Below are 22,730 nucleotides of genomic sequence, written 5' to 3' on the forward strand. Positions count from 1 at the left end.
GACGGGGCCGGGAACGCGGCCGGGCCGGGAGGCGCTCCCGGGGCCACCGCCGAGGCCCGAGCACTCGGTCGCCCCGCGTTCTCAGGTGTTTCGTCCGGAGGGCGGCGCGGGGCAGAGGATCGCAGGGGGCGAGCGGCCAGCCAGGGAGGGAAATGGGGTGAGCAGAGGGCCGTCCGCGCACCTTCCTGCGCGGGGAGAGACGCGAAGCGCGAGGAGGGAAGTGGAGCTCGGGAACGGGGCGCTGGGTCGGAATGCCCGGCCCCTCTGCGGGCCGGGAGCGGGGAGTTGGGGTGGGGGTGGCCCAGGCACCCTGCCCCCTCCCCAGCCGCCACATTCCAGGCCCGGGCAGAAGGATGAGGTCATCCCGTCCGGTTCCCCTCCAGCCCCTTCCCCGACAGCCGGGAGACCCTCCACTCCCCGCTCCGCGTCCCGGGGGATGTTTTATGGCCAAGTCTTTCCCGGACTTCCCCGGCCCGGCGTTCCAGATTGTTGGCCTTACTCGGACCATGCAAGAACGCGAGGTCTGAAACCCATTCCTAGATCGGGAAACTGAGGCTCAGGGAGGCACAGAGACTGACAGGGAGACCACAGCGACATGAAACGTGGCTCTGGGATCGGACCCCCGCCCCAGTGGAGAGCTGACTGGGCTCAGATTTGGGGTGGTGGAGCAAAAGGCGTCTCCTCTCCCTGTTGTCCCTGATGGCCTATCCGGGGAACCCCTCAGAATCCGAGAGCCTGGCTAAGTAACCTGACGGCGAAAGGCTTGCTGGCCCTTTCCGGCCTGTTTCCCTGTCTTCCACCTCGAAGCGGCTGGACTTTGAGGGGCAGGAGAAGCCAGGCCTCCTGCCGCAGTTAGCCCTAAGGCCAGAGCAGGTTTGGGGAAGCCCCAAACCCGGTCGTAACAGGGTGCCCGGAGGGCTGTCCTCGGGAGGGCCCAGTGCACTGGAGCTGCGGCCTGCAGGATGAGACGTGGCACGGGGGAGGTCGCGTGCAGCCCTCGGGTGACCCCCAGCGTACAGCCCCTCCCCCCTGCCCACCGATGCCCTCCACCGCGGAGCAGCCCCCGGCCTCAGACCTCAAGTGTTTACATAGCGGCCCCTGTTGGCCCCTCCCGGTGTGCAGTCCCCGCCCCCAGCCCTAAACCTTGTCCTTGCGGTCAGGTCCTTACTGTTACTGCCACTGAGTGAGCCTGACCACGTGCCCAGCCCCTGACATCCTCCACAGGGTGATAGACGACTGAGGGGACACTGAGGCTGCATGGCGACCACCATGCCCGGGTCACAACGCTCTGTGAATCCCCGAGCTGAGTGTCGTGCTCCCGGAGCCTGCCCTCCTGTGCTGCGCAGCCAGCCTCAGACTTCTCCAGCAGTCTCGCTGGCGGGCTTCACCCCGACCCTGGACATTTATTGCAGATGTTGGTAGAAACCCAGGCAGGCTCCTAGGCACCACTTTATTGCTGTGATCGGTGAAATTAGATCAGTCTGCTTCTGAGACTCATTTTTCTCATCTGTAAAATGGGGGTTATGAGGATTAACAGTGACGTTCTGCTCTGGGGAGGGGAAGAAGTGGAGCGCAGCTGATGGCCCGCAATCAAATGCTGAGTGGCTGTCACCAAGGGTTCCCGGAATGAGAGATAGTCGTATAAGGGCATTGGGTTTGAACCATGGCTGCCCTGTTCTGGGATCAGAGTGTTGCGTTACCCACATCGTGCACCCTTACTCGGTCCGCTGGGAGGGACCTGCCCACCATGTTCCCATTCGCCAGCTGGGAGACCTGCGGCAGGGTCTCTTCTCAGCAGGCAGAGGGAGGGCTGGGGATATAGCTCAGGGGCACAAGACCCTGTCTGGCAAGCCCAAGGTCCAAAATTCGATTCCCAGTACCAAAAAATAAAATAAAAGTATGCATCAGTGGGCAGAGGGGAGGGTGCTGCTGGGAGGTGGGCAGAGGCATTGGGAGGTGCAGGGGAAGCGGGGCTCCCAAGTCAGTGGCTGTGGGTTGGGGGAGCAGGAGTTGATTTAGCTGGGAGGAGGGGCAGTCGGAGAGGTCAGGGAGTTGGGAATGAGGTGGGTGGGGCCACGTGGCAGACCGGGGCTGACCCAGACACTTGACATTTTGCATTAACGCCTCTGTACCCCAGCCCCTTCCCCCAGAGTCACTCTCAGTCCCTGGAGAGCAGGGAAACCTCTTCCCTGCCACGTACCTGCCACGTACCTGCCACATCACCTTGGACAAGTCTCCTGTCTCTGAATACCAGGCCTCTGTGAAATGGGCCAGCTCCCCCAGGCTGGAGGGGTTGTTGAAGAATCGGGTGACATCATGCAGTGGTTGGCCAACTGCGGATGGCTTCATAACTTAAGCAAACATTCCGAGAGGACTTCTCTGTGCCCCGCCGGGGGGTGCCAGGGAGAGGGATGATTCAGAAGTCACCCCCCAGGGGGAGGAGCCATGGTTGGGGGAGGGTCAGATGGTGGGAAGGGAAGAGAATGCAGTCAGAAAACAAAGCAAGCTTTGTCCTAGGAGTCTTTGTTTTTATCTTGTTATTTAACCTTTTTTGAATTTCAGATAACATTAGGACAGGATTGGGATTTTTTATACTTGGGAGGTGGTAGGTGTTCCTGCTAAAGATCCTTATCAGCTTTTTATCAGCTGAGGTCTCAGGTCTGTGGAAGTAGGTTGACTTGCCCAAGGTCACACTGTGAGGACACTGAGTTCCTGGCTACCCTCCCCTTCAGGAGGTGGCAGAGGGCGGCCCTTTGGCGTGAAGGTTATCACAGAGATCAGAGATAGATGTTTGAGCCTGGCTGGGTGCAGGAGGAAGGCAGGAAAATCCAGGCCCTGCCCCGCCTTGAAGTGTGCTGCCAATGAGAGACAAGACAGGACTCCACAAGCCAGCCCAGGGCTCCTGTGAGTCACGGGGCCTGGGTTCAGGTTTCAACTAGCTCTCCAGATGCGACCTCAATCAAGCTGGGCCCTCTCTGGGCTCTGGAAAAGCAGAGGCCAGCCTTTGGATCCCAGATGTCTTCTAGCTTGGACTTTTATTAATTTTTATTCTTTGGTACTAGGAATTAAACCTGGGCCCTTCACCCTGACCTACATGCCCAGCCCTTGTTGTATTTTTAATTTTGAGACAGAGTCTCACTAAGTCACAAAGTTGCCTAGGCCGGGTTCCAACTTGGAATCCTCCTGCCTCAGCCTCCCAGGGTACTGGGATTGCACGTGTCATGTGGGCCACTACATGCTTAGCCTGGACTTTATACAGTGTGACACCCTCGAGAAAGAGGTCACACACACACCAAGAGATGCTTAAACAAGGTTGGGGCCGGGGAAGATGTGACACTGTGGGAGACCACGGACAAGGAATGCCTGAGCACCTGCTGTGTTTTTTCCAAAACTTGTTCCCTGAGAGCAAGTTTCCTACATCAGCGTGACTGACGGATAAACCCTTTCCTAGGGGCCTTCTCAGAGCCTTGAATCTGTCAGGTATGCAGGAGGCGGCTGGGAAAAGCCACTTTGGACCACAGAATCCCTTTTCCAGGAAGCACCTTGAGGTGCAGGCATCCAGGGCGCCTCTGTGCTGGCTGTTTACACAGAGCCTGTGGAGGCGCCTCCTCTGTCCTGGCTCCCCCAGATGGAAGGCATCTGAGCCCGCAGAGGAAGGAGGTGCCCCCTTCCACGTGCCAACCAGAGACAGTGTTGCCCGGGGCCCAAGGGTCCGGGGTTTGGGCCTTGCTTCACCACTTCCTCCTGTGTAATCTCCGGCAAGCTGTCGATTCCTGGTGCCGCAGTTTCCCCTTCCTAGGGTTGTGCCTCCCTCAGGGCCACAGTGTGGGTTAAATGACTGATGTAGGTGAGGCCTGGGAACTTCCAAGTGCTTCAGCCAAGGCCCAGCACGGTCCTGCTGCTCTTTAACGGTGCTTTCCTTGACACGCAGCTGCAGGGAGGTTTGGCGCTGCACAGGCAGTACAAGCTTAGAGAGGAGCGCAGCTCTGAGCTCTGGCCTGTGCCTGCCTGCGCTTGAACTTTCTCTCCGTGGACTCGCTCAGCCTGTCCTCCTTTGTGCCCAGCTTCCGCTCAGCATTTGGTCGGCGACCTTCGTCGGTGTCGTCGGGTGTAACTGTGTGTTCTCTTTGGCTGTCATTGTTTGGACCCCAGATTGCCTTCTCTGCACTAGTCGGCGGTCCCATCACATCGCTGTCCTCTCTGTCCTCCCTCCAGGTCTCCACCCCTGGCCAGGAGAGGGCGGCCCACCTCTGCGGCCCATCTTGTGCCTGCTGTCTGTGGCTGCTTCTGAGGGCCGGGAGGCCCCCAGCTCAGCATTGGGGACAGCGCCTTAGGAGAGCCGCACTGCAGCCTCAGCGCCCCACCTCCATCCAGAGCAAGGAGCTGACAAGGGGCCTCTGAGCCCACCCTGCCCCTGTACCAAGCCCCAGGTGGGCATGGACTGGCAGTCCTGAGCAGCCAGAGCTGATGCCCGGCCCCCAGGGGGGCGGAGGAGCCCCCACCATGAGCCTGGGCAAGCTGTCACCCATGGGCTGGGTGTCCAGCTCGCATGGGAAGAGGCGGCTGACTGCAGACATGATCAGCCCCCCGCTCGGGGACTTTCGCCACACCATGCATGTGGGCCGCGGCGGGGATGTCTTCGGGGACACCTCCTTCCTCAGCAACCATGGTGGCAGCTCCGGAGGCACCCACCGCTCGCCCCGCAGCTTCCTGGCCAGGAAACTGCAGCAGGTGCGGAGGGTCGGGGTGCCGTCCCGGAGGATGGCCTCACCCCCCGCCCCCTCGCCGGCGCCACCTGCCGTCTCGCCCATCATCAAGAACGCCATCTCCTTGCCCCAGCTCAACCAGGCTGCCTATGACAGCCTGGTGGTGGGCAAGCTCGGCTTCGACAGCAGCCCCGCCAGCTCCGCAGACGGACGCTCCGCTTACGGTGAGCGCTTGGGGTTGCTGTGATGGCCCAAGGGTTCCTGGGCTCCGCCCGGTCTCCTTTGCCTTGGGTGGTTTGGTCGTGCCCTAAAGGTCAGGCCCAGGCGCCAGGCCATGGAGCAGGACAGGTAAAGAGGTGGGCCACAAAACACACTGAGGCTAAGATGGTGGAGGTGACGTTGGAGTTCAGCCGCCCCTAATCCACTGTGTGTCTTGGACAGCCCTTCCCTCTGGGCCAGGTGGGACCAGTGCACCCGCTTTTACCCTCTGAAACTAAAGCAGCATCCTACAGTCAGCTCGATACAGTGCCAAGGTTAAGAGCCCAGACTCCAACTTCTACCCCCAGTTCTGCCCAATCCCTACCAAGCCCCGACCTCTGCAAGCTCAAGCCCAGGCCCATGAGTCCCGCTGTGTCTTGCTAAGATCCAATGAGATCATCCATGTACCAGGCAAGGCACAGAGTTTGGCACCTAGTAGGTGCTTCAGAGACATGAACTGTCGCTGCTGGTAGAGTAGAAGTCCCCATACCCTAACAAATTAGGAAGACCACTCACGTGGCTGTGCTGCCTGGGCACAACCCGGCTGTCTCACCCGGGGACTGTGGGCTTCTGCTGCCCCCTGGTGGCAGGTCCTGTCATGTGGCTTTGCCCCACCAGGGTCCTCCCCTAGGGGCTGCTAAGAAACCCTGCTGAGGACTGATCGCAGTAACCTGTCCCATCTCAGGCCCAGTTGTTCAGACCTGATGGCTGCAGAGGGCACGTGCCTGTCCGTGGAGTCTGTGGTTTCCAGGCAGTCACACCTGGGCGTCTGGGTCCACCCTGGGTCCACAGCCAGGCTGCCTGCTGGGACTCTTCACCTGCAGGCCAGGGCCAGTGACCTAGCCAGGAACCAAGGGGCTGTGGCCAAGTGCACAGTTGGGACGAGAGTCAGGAGGTTTGGGGCGTGGCTTTCCCCTCCCAAACTGAGCCTCACTTTCTCCCTGTGCAAAATGGGAATGAGGATTGTGACCACGTTGGTTTCAGGGATCACACAGGGACTGTACAGGAAGGACAGGAGAAACTAGGGCCAGAGAGGGCAGTGACTTGCCAGAGGACACACAGCAGCCAGGGTTGATCCTGGTCAGGGACCCCAGCTCTGACCCACACCCCTCTTATCTTCCAGGCCTGGACTCTGGGTTCTGCACCATCTCCCACCTGCCCCGCCTGGAAAAGCCCAGTGAGCGGGACCGGGACGCTTCCTTCCCCTGTGAGCCGGAGCTGCGCCGCTCTGATTCGCTTTTGTCCTTCCGCCTTGACCTTGACCTCGGGCCCTCACTCCTCAGCGAGCTACTGGGGGTCATGAGCCTCTCAGAAGGCCCTGCAGCTGAGACCCCAGACTCTGCTGCGAATTCCCTGACAGCTGCCACAAACCCCCCAACCCCTATAACAAATCCCCCAGCCCCTGCAGCAAATCCCCCAGCCCCTGCAGCAAACCCCCGAGCCCCTGCAGCAAGCCCCCGGGCCCCTACTAGGCCTCCACCCCATGGACATTTCCCCAATGGGGTATCGGCTGGGTTGGGCCCAGGAGCTGAGGTGAGGGCAGGCCTGGTGGGAGAGGGTCCCCGAGCACCGGCAGACACGGCCTTCAGTAGGCACTGGGGAGCCAGTTGGAGTGGAGCCCAGCATACCCACCACTCCTCAGAGGTGGAGACCCAGTGGAAGCCCAAGGAGGTGCTGCCTGAGGCCCAGGGCTCCTGGGAGAGCCTGAAGGAAGAGTGGAGGGCGCCCCGGGCAGGTGACAGGACCCCAGTGCCCAGCACGGTCCAGGCCAACACCTTCGAGTTTGCCGATGCTGAGGACGATGAGGTGAAGGTGTAAGGGAGTCGGGCTTGGGCACAGGACCTGCCAGATGAGATGGGGACAGCCACGTGTCCCCAACCCCCTGCTCACCTCTGCAGGGTAGACATGGGAGGGGAGATGGGGCAGGGGCCTTGTCCTGGTCCCGGGAGCCTTGCTGAGCAGACCCGCTGACTCGGCCCCATCCATGCCACCCCTACCGGCTGGAGGGCCAGCCTCACAGTCTGGCCTTTGTGCCCGAGGAAGCTGCCCTTGGGGGTGGGGGTGGGGGTGGGGACCTGACCACACAGGGCCATTGTCTTCTCTCCCAGCCGGATGCCTGCCCCCAGCTCCTCTGGGGCTCCCCCAGAAGGTTCCCCGCCATGTCCCTGAGCCGCACCCGACTGCCTCCCCAGCACTTCCACAGGTCCCCGAAGTCTCACAGAAAGGTCAGGTGTGACCTTGTGGGAGGAACTGCGCCCTCCTGTTTCCCCAGACCTGCCTCTGGGCTTCATTAAAGAAGGCTTTTTTGGTAAAAGTTGTCCTGCTAGAAGCTTGGGGATCCAGGAGAGCAGCTTAGCCCCCTACTGAGATGCCCTCCCCTCCTGCAGTTTGGAAAGCAGTCAGCCCCAGCGGGGAGGCTGGGCAGGTACTGAGTAACCCAGCTGGAATGCCTGCCCGAGATAAGGGCCAGGTGGGAGCCTTATCTGCAGTTTCCGGAACAGCCCTTGCCCTGGGTGCCTGGAACCAGCGCCCGCCCCACAATCCCCCAGGGCAGCTTGGCATTTGCTCTGTCGATAAGGGGTTGGTAGGCAGAAGTGCATACTTAGGGTCATTCGGGAGCACATCACGGCCTCCCCACCTGGCAGGGCAATGTCTTTGTGCCTCAGTTTCCTCTTTGTATCGTGAAAATACCAGGAGCATTAAAATGCATGGGAAGTGATAACCACCACAGCTCCACCACCAGAGACCCTGTATAAAAAGTGCAAGGTTTTATTTGCTGTTGACTTTGGGGAAGGGAAATGGGGCCAGAGGGGCAGGAAGTGCAGGTGAGGGGGCTGAGAGTTGGGTCCCAGGGCGCCGATCCTGGGGGATTCAGCAGGAAGGCTCGGAACCGGGGTGCAGGCTGGGGACTTGTATTCAAGGTGCTGCCCGCTCAGTCCATCTTGAAGGAGGAGATGTGGAGGCCTCGCACATTCAGGTAGCTCAGGTGGCTGTGGCCCAGCCTGTTGGGGAAGGTCAGCTGGTATCCATCCGGCAGCGTCACCTTGAACTCGTCACTCTGAAAGGTCACCGTGAGCTGCAGTGGAGACAGAGGTGTCGGTGAGGTAGGAGAGGCCTGGTGCAGGCATCAGTCCCCCAAGGGGTCACCCTGTGACCTCCCCACATGCTTCTCCCTCTTGACCTCACCTTGACCTCTGACCCCTGGCTGAAGCACATGTGATCATCTCGTTGCTCTCGTCCCCAACTGCCACCTCCCTTCGAGTTGCAGACAATGATGGATTCATTGAAGCGTGGGTTAAAGTGCAGGCCCAGCTCATCTGCCCCCTGGCCCAGGTTAATGGCAAAGCTGCCGAGAAAGGGTCAGCAGGGGAGGTTTAGGGGGCAGCTCTGGGAAAACAGCTGGGTCAGAGGGCTTTGGTTGACCACAAGCTGGAAGAATCACCAAAGAGATGCGTGAGTTGAGATCTGTGCCCTAACACAAGGAAGGCGACAACCACTCGGACCTGACACTATACTAGCGCGTTGCATTTGGAGCAGTGGCCATGGCTTTGACAGTTACCAGTGGTGGCAGTTCCAGAAATTAGAGCTGTCTGCCTTGGGGGACAGGATCGCCCTCCTTAGGTATAAGAAGACTTAAGGTGGTGAGCTCCCTGTCACTAGAGGTATGCAACTGTGTGACTTCTCAGCAGGATCACTACCTCTGGGGCACGCTGAAGAATGGCACATTGGCCCTGAGAAAGGCACATTGTAGATTATGAGGTTCCTTCACTGAAGGGGAAGGGACCTTGGACCTGGGCTATCCTTCCATGTCTGCCAATTCTTGAGACCTAGGCAGGAGAAAGGAGTTGTTTTCCTCTTATCTCCTACACCGTGCATCTGCGTGCTCCCCGAGCCAAGGTGAGCAGAGATTGGGCCCAAGAACGGCTGAAAACGTCTGTACTTGTGAGACCCAGTGCTGAGCTGTGACTCCAGGAAGTGGAGTTTCCAGCCCAGAGGGGCAAATGTAGGGGGGCTGCCTGTGGTTGAACTTGCTGGGTTAAGAGGGGGTGTCCCTTGGGGATTTGGGCGTGCAGCAGGGGATCTGCACATGAGCAAGACTGTCAGGGAGGCCCCTGGTCTGGAAGTCACTGTGGCCTGACTCACAGGAGTGGCCTGCCCTGCCCATCCCCCATCCGCCTCACCTGTCAATATTGGTCTCGATCTTGCCCTTGAGCTTCAGGGTTTGCCCCACCTTCATCTCCAGGTTCGTCATCTCAAATTTCGCCTGAGCCAACAGAGAAACCGCAGGCTGGAGAACCCACGCAGGAAGCCCAGCACACACGTGCCTGGCACCCTTCTGCTGGTGAAAGCGGACACGTTCCCCTGGCCCTGGTTGGGGCACCACGCTGCACGGGGAGGCGTGGAGCCCCGAAAGCGCCTGCCTTCCCCGAGTCCCGCTGCCCTTGGTGCTCTGCTGCCCTCTGGCCTAGCCTGCCTAGGGAGCAGCTGGGTCTGGAGGGACAGGGTCCAGCAGGGATCCTCAGTTTGTTCATCAGTGGAAGGGGCAGAGTGGTCCCTGCAGCCTCAGCTCCCCAAAATGTTCAAACCATGCGGATTCGCAGCCTGTAGAACCTGACACCCCCACGTAATGCAGAAAATGAGCGTCTCAGAGGCAAGCAGGACTCCGTCCATTCCAAATTAGGCATCCGCCCACCTTCTGACCCTCCAGGTCCCCAGAGCTCACTTTCCACATCTGTAAATTAGGCTGCTTTGGTATATTCATTAAACACCAGTTACTAGGCTGGGGGTGCTGCCCGGTAGTAGAGCGTTTGCCTGGGTTCCATCCTCAGCACCACAAAAACAAACGCTGCTGAGCACCACGGTGTGACAGACCTGGCTGCAGAGGCCCGAGCTATAGCGCCCACCTTGTAGAGTTAGTGCATTCCTGAGGCCCCAGTCTCCACCCAGCCCCAGGTCAATGCAAACGAAGGACCTGCATGGTTATGACTGCTACCTGCCCCTGCTTTCCACAGGGCCTGGGCAGTGCCTGGATTTCCAGGGAGGTCTCAGAGCTGGGCTTCCAAAGCTAATTCTTTGCCCAAGGCTGAGAAATCTTTCACCTCTGTGGCTGGAAGGGGAGGGGCTAAACAGGACCAAGTGGCACCAAAGACAGAACCCAAGAGACGCTTTTGCATTGGAGGGTTTCTGCTCATTTGCCCACTTGGGGGTTGGGTTTAGTTTTGGAGAGAGCATGGTCTGAGAAGCCCGAACCAGCTCCCGCTCAGACTGTGACACTTTGCTACCCACAGTCAGGGGCACGGCCATGGGCAGTGAGCAGCCCTCTGCTCCCCAAGGTTGGGCAAGGCCAGATGGATACCACACCCTGCCCAGGGCTCCGGGAACAGTCCTTTCTGAAAGGAGGTCCTAACCAGATGTGGTGCACCCCTGTAATCCCAGGACTTGGGAAGCTGAGGCAGGAGAATCACCATAAACTCAAGGTCAGCCTGGGCTACAGGTCACCCTGGTCTACAGAGTGAGTTGGAGGCCAGTCTGAACTACATAGTGAGACCCTGTCTCAAAAAAAAGTGCCGGGCATGGTGGTGCACACCTGTAATCCCTGTAAACTGAGGCAGGAGGATCGTTGTGAGTTCAAGGCCAGCCTACACTACATAGTGAGCTCAAGGCCAGCCTGAACTGCATACCGAGACCCCGTCTCAAAAAGACAATAAATAAATAAATACAAATAAAAGGAGGTCCTGAAAAAGAGTGATTGGCCAGGAGCACGGAGCTGTGACCCTGCCATGTCAGACGCAATGACGCCTGGAGCAGGGGTCCCCAGCCCGGCCTTGTGGCATCTGAACCTGGATAATTTTCTCTTTCGGGCTGCCTTGTGTGCTGGAGGCTGGTGAGCCGTGGCCCTGGGCTCTGCCCATGAGATGCCAAATAGCACCCTCTTCCCAACCAAAAATGGATGTGGCCAAGCGTCCCCAAGGGGCAAAATGGTCTTTGGGGACAATGGGATCTGGAGGCCGAAGCCTGACCCTCAGATCTGTGCTTGATGTAGCAGTTGCCCCTGGTTTTGGAACCACAGACTGGACTGAAATTTTCCTTCAGCTGCGGACTAGCAGACAGGGCGCGGCTCTTGGGAGAGGAGGTCGCCCCTGGCAGGACAGCTGCTGTCGCTCCCAGCAGGATGAGGAACGCAAGCCAGCCCTCCTGGTGGCGGTGCTTACAGACGTGCACCGCTGCGCAGTGTATGCGCACGCATCTGACATCCGCCCTCATGCGCAGGCGCTGACGACCTGAGACGTCAAAGTTTCCTGGCAGGAGGGCTGGGGATTTAGCTCAGCGGCAAAGCGCCTGCCTGGCAAGCGCAAGGTCGTGAGTTCGATTCCTGGTACCGGAAGAAAAACAAAGCAAACAAACAAAAGTTTCCCGGCAGGAAAGTCAGCGTCAGCAGTGCATTTAGGCAGAGGGATGCTGAGACCTGCGGGTGTGTGTAGGTCTGAGACTGCTGTCACCACTCGACAACACCAAAGGTCCAGGGAGACAGAGGCAGAGCGTGGGTGGGGCAGTTCAGACTGGTAGGCTGGGAGTTGGGGGCTGGGGATCAAACCCCAGCCCTCCCTCTCGCTGGCTAAGTGACCTGGAGCCAACCCCGTTCTTTCTGGGCCTGGTCCCCACCTGGGATCAAAAGTGTGTGGATCAAGTGGTCTGAGAAGGGGGTTGGTTCTGGGTCCCCTTGAAAGGGAGAAGCCCCTCTATTTACTTATTTATTTATTGTTTTTGAGACAGGGTCTCGCTATGTAGTATAGGCTGGCCCTGAGCTTGCTTGGGTAGCCCAGACTAGCCTCGAAGTCAGGGAGATCCTTCTGCCTCAGCCTCCCAAGTGGGGGGATTACGGGCATATGCCACCACACCCAGCCCCAGAAGCCCCTTTATGAGGAACTTCCAGTCACTTTCCTGTCCTGTGTGCACCTGTGCCGATTTGGATAATGTCCCCCCAAAAATCTTTCCCACCTGAAACCTGCCAATGCAACCTGTTTACAAGTGGCAGATGTAGTCAAGATGGGGTGGGACTAACTCAGCATGGGCCCTAAATCCACCATGACTGGTGTCCTCATAAGAGGAGGGTGACCCACATCTGTAATCTGGCACTCAGGAAGCTGAGGCAGGAGGATTGCCAGGAGTTCAAGGCCAGGCTGGGCTACGTAGCGAGATCCTGTCTCAAAAACCAAAAATAAATAAAGAGAGGGAAATTTAGACAGAGAGGAGAGGCCACACAAAGAGGGCAAAGCCTGGAGTGACGCAGCTGTAAACCAGGGGACACTGGGGATTGCCAGTGACTGGAAAAGACCAGAAAGATCCTCTCCCGGAATCTGCAGGGGCCGCAGCCCCGCCCACACCTGGTTTCAGATTCCTCCAGGGCCGGGCGGGAGGACCAGCTAGTTTTAAGCCTCCTGTTTGGTAAGGATGTGTGCCAGCAGCCCCAGGGGATGAAGCACCGTCTTATCAGAGGATGCTTCCGATTCCATTCCATAGGTCAGAGGACACAAAGGCTCCGAGAGGGACAGCAACTTCTCCTTGGTCACACAGCAAGCCATGGCGGCCCAAGAGTGAAATCAAAGAGGGACCTCCAAGAGGACCCCCTCAACCCCCTGCAGTCTGCAGACTGTGACCTTGGGCACCTCCATCTCTGGGCCTCGGTTTCTTTCCTTCTCCTTCTTTATTTTGTGCTAGGGCCAGAACCCAGGGCCTCGTGCACACCAAGCGCACGCCCAGCTCCAGCTCCTGAGCCTCCCTTTTTTCCTCCCTGCGAGGCACAATTGTTGCCATCGTGGTTACCGGTGATGCTGCTGCTACTATGGATGAGAAAACTGAGGCCGGAGAAGGAGAAGAGTCAGGCCCAGGCTTCTGCAGCAGGGTGGTGGCACAGGAAGCCGAGCGCCCCACGCTGAGGGACCGTGGTGGCGTGGGCTCCTCACTGCACAGAGTGCGAAACTGAGGCCCAGAGAGGAGCAGCACCCCACCCTAGCCCAGCCAGGCAGAGGCAGAGGCAGATGCAGGAGGAGGCGGCCAGGCGGCTCCCTTACCGACATGGTGTGGTCTCCGTATCACAGGCGCTCAGGGTCCCGACTCCCGGTCAGCTAATACCGGAATATTACTCATTAACTCCGCAGGCCAGATATAAGGACTCTGGCCCCGGGGACACGGTGTCTCCCGCCTGCCTGTCCAGGGACCAACCAAACAGGCAGAAGAATCCTCACCCGCGCCCCGCCCGGCTCGGCGCATCCTCCCCTACCCGCCAGCGCTCCAGAGCTCCACCCCCGCCCTCGGGCCACCACCAGACCCCCCGCAAAGAGGCTCCTCCGTAAAAATGCCCCAGCTCCTCTCCTCCCTGATGTCTGAGTCATTTTGAAGACTCTTTCCTTTCTCCCTTCCTGTCATTGTTTTTCTGGTTGTACCTGTACATTTTAAAAATAATACAAGAGCTGGGAGTGGTGGCGCAGGCCTATAATCCCAGCACTGGGAAAGCTGAGGCAGGAGGATCCCTGAGTTAGAAGTCAACCTGGACTACACAGTGAGTTCAGGGCCACCCTGAATTGCATATAGAAACCCTACCTTAAAAAAAAAAGTAATATATGGTAGATTTTTTTTCTTCTTCCAATCAGAATTTATTGGTACATTTTAGATATACATTATGATCACATTCATCATAGGAACTTGTACCTGTGCATGATATATTTTGATTTTTTTTCTCATTCCCCTCCCCTCCCTTCAATCCCTCCTCCCTTCTCCATTTACAAAAGCTGTGTTTCCATTTTTTCCTTCTTTTATCATATTTTTAAAATTTTCCCCGCTTTTCTTTCCCCTTCGCCCCTGGTTCCCCTCCCCATTTGAACATTTTCTTTCTTTTTTGTAATACTTAATATACATTTTGGTCCTTATTCACATTTTCGATTTCTCACACCAGAGAAACAGTGAAGTATTTATATGGCATCCAACTTATTTCACTTAAGAGTATGGGGGGCCAGGGATATAGCTCAGTGGTATAAGTGCCTGCCTGGCAACCACGAGGTCCTGAGTTCGATTCCCGGTACCAAAAAAAAAAGTATGGGGTAGATTTTAAGAAAATATTTATTTTTGTTGTTTGTTTTTCTTCCGGTACCAGGAATCAAACTCATGACCTTGTGGTTGCCAGGCAGGCGCTGTGCCACTGAGCTAAATCCCCAGCCCAAGAAAACATTTGGAAGTATCCAAAACCACTAAAAAGTGCAGAAGAACCAAGGCGTGGTGGTGCATGCCTGTAATTCCAGCACTTGGGAGGCTGAGACAGGAGAATCCTCATGAGTTCGAGGCTAGTCTGAATTATATAGCGAGACCCTGTCTGAAGAACAAAACAAAAGAATATATACCAAAAAGGAAGATGAAACCAGGTCTGGTGGTGCCTGCCTGTCACTTCAGTACTGGAGAGACTGAGGCAGGAGGATCACTGTGAGTTCAAGGCCAGCCTGAACTATACAGCAAGACTGAAGAGAATGTGAGAGAGCTGGGAGGGCAGCTCTGGGGGGCTTAAATGCTTTATCCTTTCCTTCTTTGTTTTTTTGAGACAATGTCTCACTCTGTATTTCATGCTGGCCTCAAAATCACTATGTAGCCCAGGCTGGCCTTGAACTCCTGGTAATCCTCCTGCCTCAGCCTCCCAAATGCTAGGGTTACAGTATGTGCTGCCATACCTGGCTACCCTTGAGTTCTAATGCTTGTATAATCAACATGCTTGCGGTAGACAGAGACAGGAAAGCAATCCTTGATATTCCCACCCCCAGAGGGGCACGAACCTGCTCCCTGTATTGGCAGACCTCCTGCCCAGCCGTTTTCTATGAATTTCTACAATAGAGCTCTCTCCGTCCGCCTGTTTATCCGGCTTCATTGAAGAAACATTAAAGCCCACAAACCCATATTTCAGAGCTACATTTCAAGGGCAGTGGAAAAGTCTACCTCCCAGCAGCTGAATCCACTGAGCCAATTTCCTAATGCTGAATGCTTACATTAACTCTAAATTTTCACTATTAAACATACTGTGCACTAAATCTCTTTGCCCATGAAGTCTGGCCGAATCCTGGCAACTTATGTAGGGCAGATTCCTGGCAGGAGAACTTCTGGAGCGTGTGCTGGGTTTGGCTGGCCACTGAGCTTCCCATCAGGGTTAGGGTGGCAGGAGCTCCGGGCGGGGTGCAGGGCAGCCGGCCCTGCTCCCAGGTACTGGGAGCTAGGGGGTGGCTTGCTGCCCAGTGCTCACATGGGGTACCACCTTTATAACCTGGCAGCCCTAAGAAAAGAGCGGTCTCCACAAGGAAATGAATCTTTTCTTGACCTTTCTCCCAGAGCAGGGCAAAGATAAGGATTTCAAAAGGGCTTTCGCAACAGAAACTCCACTTGACTGAAACCGCAGCTTTCAAGGTGGTATTTTTAAAATTATATTTGTAGTACCAGATCAATATAAAAGGTTTTAGATGTAATCCCAGCACTTGGGAGGCTGAGTCAGGAGGATCGCTGTGAGATCAAGACCAGCCTGGGCTCTGTAGTGGATTCAAGACCAGCCTGCACTACACAGAGAGACTCTGTCTCAGAAAAAAAAAAAAGGTTTTGGAAAATGGACCAAGTAAAAAGGATTTAGTTCATTTGTTTGAAAAGAATGTTTTGTTGTTGTTACTGGTGTTGTTATTGTTGAGACCAGTTCTCACTAAATTGCCCATGTTGATCTCAAACTCGCAGCGATCCTCCTGTTTCAGCCTCCCAAGTGCTGGGGTGACAGGTGTGCACCACCATGCCTGACTGAAAAGCACGAAAACGCAAACACGAGCATGTTTATGGTTTGTGTGCTTTTCTGCATGTACGTGTCACATCAGTGAAAGACTTTTAAAGACAAAAACTAGAGAAGAAAAGAACATCAAACTCCCTGCTACTTGCCCCTCTGACCTTATCCTCCTGAAGGCTGCTGTCCCTTCCTCCCACCCTGGTCATCATAAGCTGCAAATTCTCACGGCAATCATCATTCACATCCCATTTTCCAGGTAGGAACTAAGGGTCCCGGGACTTAGACTTGATCCCTACTGAAAAAAACTGTCTTCTTCAATCTGAAAATCTCTCTTGTCCTGATTTGATAAGAAATGAAACCATTTTGGCGTCCTGGGCCCAAAGCATCCTAGCGCCGAGCCCACGGGAGAAGCTGGAAACTCTCATCCACCGGCTGCCTGCGGTTGGGGGACTTTGGTCCTGCAGTGCCCGGGATCCCTGCCAGTCTCTCCACCCAAAGGGCAAACAGACCCAGCCCTCCCAGCGGCCCCTTCCAAGGCCGCGGAGGAAGCAGCCGGTGGGGCAGGGGCAGCGTGGCGCTCGGGCAGCGTCAGGTGAGTAAATGTCAGGTCCTGGCCCTGTCACCTACAGGTGGAGCGGCCCTGGCCCGTGCTCAGACCCCCAGTTTCTTCACCTGTGAAGAAACAGGTAGCTAAAAAATCTTCTTTCTACGCCAGTTATGGGGATTTAAAACAGTTTTTTAAAAATTTAAGAAGTTAAGGGCTGGGGAATGTAGCTCAGTGGCACAAGTGCCTGCCTGGCGAGTGCAAGGTCCTGAGTTCGTTTCCCGGTACCAAGATAAATAAATACATACATACATAAAATTTAGCAAGTTAACCTATCTACATAGCATGTGGCACACATAACAGATCTCTCCCAAAAATGTAAATTTCGAAGGTGGTGGCTCACACCTGTAATCTCACCACTCAGGAGGCTGAGGCAGGAGGATCGACATAAATCTGAGGCCAGCCTAGACTACATAGCAAGTTCAAGGCCACTGTGAACTACATAGCGAGACCTCCCAGGGAGACCGCCTGAGTTGGTCCACGATCTAGGCGTCCAGCTGAGCAGCGGGGGAGACATTGCCATTGGGTGTGGATGGCTATGAGGCAGGCAAGTATCCTGCACCCCAACTCTGGCTGGCGAGCACATTCTGGTGCCCCCTGGAAGCCCTTCCACAGCTGTGTGACCTGGGGTGAGTCGCTTCATGTTCCTGGGCTTCAAGTTGTCCTTCTGTGGAGGGGGAACCACAAGTGTGACACCTCCTGGGGCAGACAGTGGCCCTAAAGTCCTGAGGACAGGGCCAGCCATGTCCATGGTTCCCAGGGCTGCTGGACGCTGGGGCTGCCCAGGAGGAGGTGCAGTCTGCACCCTGCTCCTCTGGCTCTGCCCACCAGGGGACTTCAGTGTGGTTTGAATGTGTACCCTAAAATCTCACCCCAAAAGCCCATGTGAATGGTTTGGGGGGGAGAGCCTTCGGGAGCAGTTAAAGATTAGATGAGGCAGCTGGGCATGGTGATGCATGCCTGTAATCCCAGCACTCAGGAGGCTGAGGCAGGAGGATCGTTGTAATTTTGAGGCCAGCCTGGTCTACAAAGTGAGCTCAAGCTCAGCCTGAACTGCATAGTGAGACCCTGTCTCTAAAAGACAAAAAAGAAAAAAAGATTAGATGAGGTCGGGAGGGTGCAGCCCAAGAGAGACCTGGGCCAGGCCCTTGCTCGGCCTGGCTGTGTACCGTCCCCTGCCAAGTCACAGCATGGCACGGAGCCTCGCGTTAGGTGCCAGCACCTCATCCCAGCCCCCAGAGCCAAGAGCCCAGTCCTCTACCCTGGCTCTGCTGTTGGTTGCAGCCGCAGAAACCGGTTAAGGCAGAGTAGTGCCTCAGCGGCCCAGAGATCCGCCTTACTTTACCCAGTTGCCAGTTCGGTGACCCCGTGACCCCCTTGCTTCTGGCTGCACCTGGTCACCTCCCCAGCCAGTGTCCCTGGGGCTCTGGGAGACTTTGGGTCACTTCACGTCACCTAGAATCAAGGTTGGCCTTGAGGAGGGAAGGAAGGAATTTGGAGTCAAGAGAAGGGGCTGGGCCTTAGCCACTCACCTCTGTCCTCTTCTCCAGGCCTGTCCTCCAGTCCTCTCATCACTCATTAGAGTTTTTTGAAATGCAAATGGCAAGGGAGGCTGAGTCAGGAGGGTCACTGCAAGTTCAAAGTGAGTCTGGGCTACATAGTGAGTTTATTTATTTATTTATTTATTTATTTATTTATTTACTTATTTATGTAGTCTTTTTGAGACAGGGTCTCGCTATGCAGCTCAGGCTGGCTTTGAGCTCACTTTGTAGCCCAGGCTGGTTTCAAACTCACAGCGATCTTCCTGCCTCAGCCTCCCGAGTGCTGGGATTATAGATGTGCACCACCACACCCGGCTACACAGTGAGTTTAAAGCCAGCCTGAACTACATAGTGAGACGCTGTCTCCAAAAAAAACATGAAGTGATGATGTGCTGCTCTGCTACTGTGAATCCTCCAGTACCTTCTTCTCACTTGCAGAACAAAATCCAAGCTCCCCTCTTAGCTAGCAAGGTACACACCCTCTTGTCCCTTTCACCTGTCCCATCCCACAGGACCTCTGGCCACACTGAGCTCTGGGTTCCTTGAACTCACCAAGCACATCTCTGTCCTTGCTGTTCCCTCCCCCTGGAGCTCCTCCTCCATATTGGCTGGATTGAGCTTCTCACTGTGTGGAGCTCAACTCATACCTGCACAAGCGGGAGGGAGGGAAGGAAGGAGGGAAGGACGAGTGGATGGATGGATGGATGGATGGGTGGATGGATGGATGGATGGATGGATAGATGAACAGCTAAGTGGATGGATGGGTGGGTGGATGGATGAATGGTTAGATGGATGGATGGATGGGTAGATGGATGGATGGGTGGATGGGTAGATGGATGAATTGGTGGGTGGATGGATGGATGGATGGATGAATGGATGGATGGATGGATGGGTGGATGGATGGATGGGTGGATGGATGGGTGGGTGGGTAGATGGATGGGTGGATGGATGGGTAGATGGATGGGTGGGTAGATGGATGGGTGGGTGGATGGGTGAGTGGACAGTTAGATGCAAGGATGCAAATGTGCGTGGGTGGCTGGGGGGGCAGTTAGACTGTGTATCCCGGCAGGAAGCACTCATCATCTTAGAGCCCAAAGGCTACTTTTAAGTACGTGCAGTGACACATAGCGCTCCCCTCAGGCCAAACCCTTCACCTGGCATATTTTCCAGCTTTTTTTGAACCAGGCAGCCCCTTCTCAGGGCCACAGCTACCCAAGCACACAAGAAGGAACCACAGCTCTCTGTGTCTTGCTTCTTCCAAGTAGCAAGGGGAGCAGTTTCCATGTCCGTCTCTTTAGAAATTAAATGAGCGTGCCAGGCTGCTGTTGCTGCTTACTTGGGTGGTCCTGGGCTGTCCTTCCCTAGGCAGGGGAGACCCTGGTCCTGGGCCCAGCTCCTCCTCTCTGGCCAGGCCAACCAATTTTCCTGTGGACAATGGAGCCTTTGACGTTTTTTTCCCCCAATACTGAGGATCAAACCCCGGGGCCTTGTGCATGCTAAGCACGGGGCGCTCCACCCCCAGCAGCACCCCCAGTGCAATTTTTATTTTAGGACAGCTTCTCACTAAGTTGTCCAGATTGGCCTCAAACTCAAAATCTCCCTGCCTCAGCCTCCTGGAGAGGAGATGAGGTTACAGATGTACCCCACAGTGCCTGGCTTTTCTACACCTTGACTCCCCAGTCCCAGCTAGGGTGGTGGGTGTGGGTACCCGGGAGAAGAAGCACAACACCTGGCTTATAGCCCAGACCTGCAACTCCACCCCCACACTTCACAAGCGCAGGGGCAGGTTTGACCCCTGGGGCTGATGGGCAACCTTTGAGTCCCAAGGAGAGGCAAGTTTACCTACTTTGTGTGTGAGGTAGCAACCAGCAGCCTTCCTAGCCAAGCCCTGCCCTGCCCCAGCCACAGGAAGTCCACCTCTCCCGAGGCCTCTGGTCACCCCTGAGCCCCCGAGGCCACTGGGAAGCACTCCCTTTCCTGAGATCCGGCCCTGGGGAAACCCTCTGGCCCACAGTGGGCCTTGGCTCTGCCCAGGGCCACACAGAACCCGCGGCCACCCTGGGCCCCCACGAGCTCCTCCTCTTGGACGCAGCCTCTTCCTAGCCTAGGTGAGGGTCTGGGAGGAGAAGAGCAGGAAAGCCCCTCACCTCTGCAGCCACCTTCTCAAAGTGGTCCGGGGAGGCCACTCGCCGGCAAGCTCGCCGGCTGAATGCGAGGCACTCCCTTTCCTTAAGGCCGGCTGGCCAGCAAGGCAAAGGACCCAGCCCCGCTCCCAGTGCTTTGCGCATGGCTGCGGGTTATTACGCCTCATCGAATGGGTGGGGAAACTGAGGCTCAGAGAGGAAGAGAGACTGGCTGGGGTTTGAGAACAACAAAAGCAGAACATCTGTCCCCATCAACCTCCAGGGGATGAGCCCAGGGGTCCAGAAGAAGCCCCCACCTAGAGGAGCTGCGGAAAGAGGAGGTCACGTCCCCCGCTTCCTCCAGCTGGAGGCCAGGCTTGGGAGCCCTCTTTCTGCCTACACTCGACCACCCTGGGTGTCTTGCCACGCACAGGTAGCATTTATCACGGCAGGGCCGTGGCAGGGAATGGGACTTAGAGACTGGGTCTCGGTCACAGCCTTGGACCGACAGCGTCTCCATTTGTTCCAGGCTGGGCAATCGGCAGCCAGCAGCCCAACGCCGCACGTCTTAGCATACAAATCTGTGGGGTCCAGGTCTTTTGGGAAATGCGCATTGCTGAGGCCAGTCCTCCCTCTCCACACTGAGGGGCAGGGCCCAGACCCCACCACAGGTTAAGTCCACACCAGAGAGCCGGCAGCCAGAGCAGCAGCGCCCTCCTCCGGCCCCTGCGAGGCCCGGATGTGGTGTGGGGGAGCAGTCTGGAACTGCCGCCAGCTCCTGGTGCACAGGCGCTGGGCTCACGTCCTGACTGCCTCTTACTGACCGTGTGACCTTGGGCAGATTGGGTCATAATAAAATCTCTATTTCACAAAACTGCCTTGGGTGGAATGAAAGCAGGCGTAATGAGCTGGACATACAGAGGCTGGCACATAGTAGGTGCTCAACTATCACTTACGCACAGCCAAAGGACTGGCGTTGCCCAACGTCTCCCAGGGACTGAGCCCTTGCAAGGCCCCTGGTCAGATCATCAGGTCACTGCCAGGTGCTCAGCCGGGCCTCGCAGAGCTGGCACTCGGCTCCCTGCTCTGCCCACAGGATGGCCCCAACCCGAAGGGCTCCCAGCCGTGGTAAGAGAGGTTGGGCGCTGTCACCTGCCAGCTCAATGCCAGGGATCCCTGGGTCTCAGCTTCCTCCTCTATCACCTTCTCCTACTGCCCCCCACCAGGGCGGGAGGTCTCAGCAGCCTGTCCTTGTCCCCTGCTCAGTTCTGGTCCCCGGCCCCTCACCCCACTTCAGTCCGGGTCCTCAGCCTTGCCAGGTTCTTCTTGCCAAGAGGAAGAGGCGGCTCCACCTGGCCACCTGTGTCTACTTCCTGCCAGATAGTTGACGCCTGTTTGGTTTTTAAAATCAAGGTTTCTGGAGGGGAAGGGAAGAGAAAGTAAAAAGAATTACGATGTGTTCTATATGCCCCTCCCCAACTCCCTACCATGAATATAATGTAAACATGTGCTTATAAAAATTAGAAATAAAATAGTATCCGGGTTTCAACCCTTGGACAGTGCTGGCAGGAATGTACAGCGGTGAGGCCAGTGTGGGAAAGAGTTTGGTGATTTCTCAAAAAGCTAAATCTAACCAGGTATGGCGGCACATGTCTGTAATTCCAGCCCTCGGGAGGCTGAGGCAGGAGGATTGCCATGAGTTCAAAGCCAACCTGGGCTATATAGGGAGACACTGTCTCAAAAAAAAAAAGCTGCATCTAGAGGGGCTGGGGCAGAGCATAGGAAGATCACGTGCTCAGCATGGATGAGGCCCTGGATTCCATCCTCTGCACAAAAAAAAACAGCAAACGAAAGACCTAAATATAGAATTATCCTTTGATCTAATAATTCTACTCCCAAGTATCTACCTGCAGGGATTGTTGTGGTTATCTTTTTTTCTTTTTCTGGTACCAAGAATCAAGCTCATGACCTTGCACTTGCTGGGCAGGCGCTGTGCCTCTGAGCTAAATCCCCAGCCCTTACCTGCAGGGATTGAAAGAGGGATTTGAACAGATATTTGTTGTCTTAGTTATTTTTCTCTTGTTGTTGAGACAAAATACCCAAAATTAAGGAAGGACAGGTTTATTTAGCTCATAGTTCCTGGAGGTTTCAGTCCATACTTGGCTGGCTCCAAGACAGAGTGGCACATGGCAGAGGGCAGCCCTTCATGGTGGTGGAAGACAGCAAAGCAACAAGAGCAAGAGGGAAGAGTGGCAGCAGGCAGCCTCTTTCCCTCCCTTACATTAAAGTCAAACTACCTGCGCCAGGGCAGGTAGTTTATCACATCCATAATTCCAACACTGGACCATGAATCAGTTACAGACTCTAGAAGCCCGACCATGACTGCATGAAGATTTGAGGGGATATCCAGACACAAACCATAACACTTGTGCCTCAGTGTTCATAAGCAACACTATTTTCATGAGACAGAAGGTGCCTTTTAACAGATGAATAGGCAAAGAAAATGTGGCGCATCCAGGCCAGGCGTGGTGGTATATGTCTGTAATCCTAGCGCTTGCTCAGGAAGCTGAAACAGGAGGATTGCCTTGAGTTCAAGGCCACCCTAAACTACAAAGCAAGACCCTATCTCAAGAAAAAAAAAAAAAAGTGGACCATCCAGACCTTAAACTACTATTCAGCCATAAACAAAAATGATGTGAT

The 22,730-nt window shown here is 55.9% G+C and overlaps 2 protein-coding genes across 3 annotated transcripts; one reads left to right on the plus strand and one right to left on the minus strand.

Annotated features, from left to right (window-relative positions):
- Positions 1–4,215: 4,215 nt before the first annotated feature.
- On the plus strand, positions 4,216–7,278 carry Cdc42ep1 (CDC42 effector protein (Rho GTPase binding) 1; the record flags this gene model as incomplete). Its single annotated transcript, XM_005379207.2, is given in 2 exon segments — positions 4,216–4,930; positions 6,088–7,278. Coding segments are annotated over 2 exon segments (1,158 nt in total). The 3' UTR covers positions 6,783–7,278.
- Positions 7,279–7,717: 439 nt separating this feature from the next.
- Lgals2 (lectin, galactoside-binding, soluble, 2) lies at positions 7,718–21,393 on the minus strand. Of its 2 annotated transcripts, none has more exons than XM_005379209.2 (4): positions 21,318–21,393; positions 9,146–9,228; positions 8,151–8,310; positions 7,718–8,040 (listed from the first exon to the last, which is right to left on the minus strand). In XM_005379209.2, the coding sequence occupies exons 2-4, from the start codon at positions 9,214–9,216 to the stop codon at positions 7,897–7,899; spliced, it is 375 nt and encodes a 124-aa protein (XP_005379266.1). In that variant the 5' UTR covers positions 9,217–9,228; positions 21,318–21,393; the 3' UTR covers positions 7,718–7,896. The 2 variants fall into 2 exon arrangements, with proteins under 2 accessions (XP_005379266.1, XP_005379265.1); XM_005379208.2 differs by lacking the exon at positions 21,318–21,393 and adding an exon at positions 13,037–13,186.
- Positions 21,394–22,730: the final 1,337 nt, after the last annotated feature.

This window comes from Chinchilla lanigera, unplaced genomic scaffold, assembly GCF_000276665.1.
Source record: "Chinchilla lanigera isolate Chin_1 unplaced genomic scaffold, ChiLan1.0 scaffold00012, whole genome shotgun sequence".
In the NCBI taxonomy this organism is placed as follows: domain Eukaryota; kingdom Metazoa; phylum Chordata; class Mammalia; order Rodentia; family Chinchillidae; genus Chinchilla; species Chinchilla lanigera.

Coding starts and splice junctions, on each gene's coding strand:
- Lgals2 (XM_005379208.2), bottom strand. Junction 8,311..9,145: donor ATCGAGACCAATATTGACAG/GTGAGGCGGATG, acceptor CTTTCTCGGCAG/CTTTGCCATTAACCTGGGCC. Junction 8,041..8,150: donor GCCAGGGGTCAGAGGTCAAG/GTGAGGTCAAGA, acceptor TCTCCACTGCAG/CTCACGGTGACCTTTCAGAG.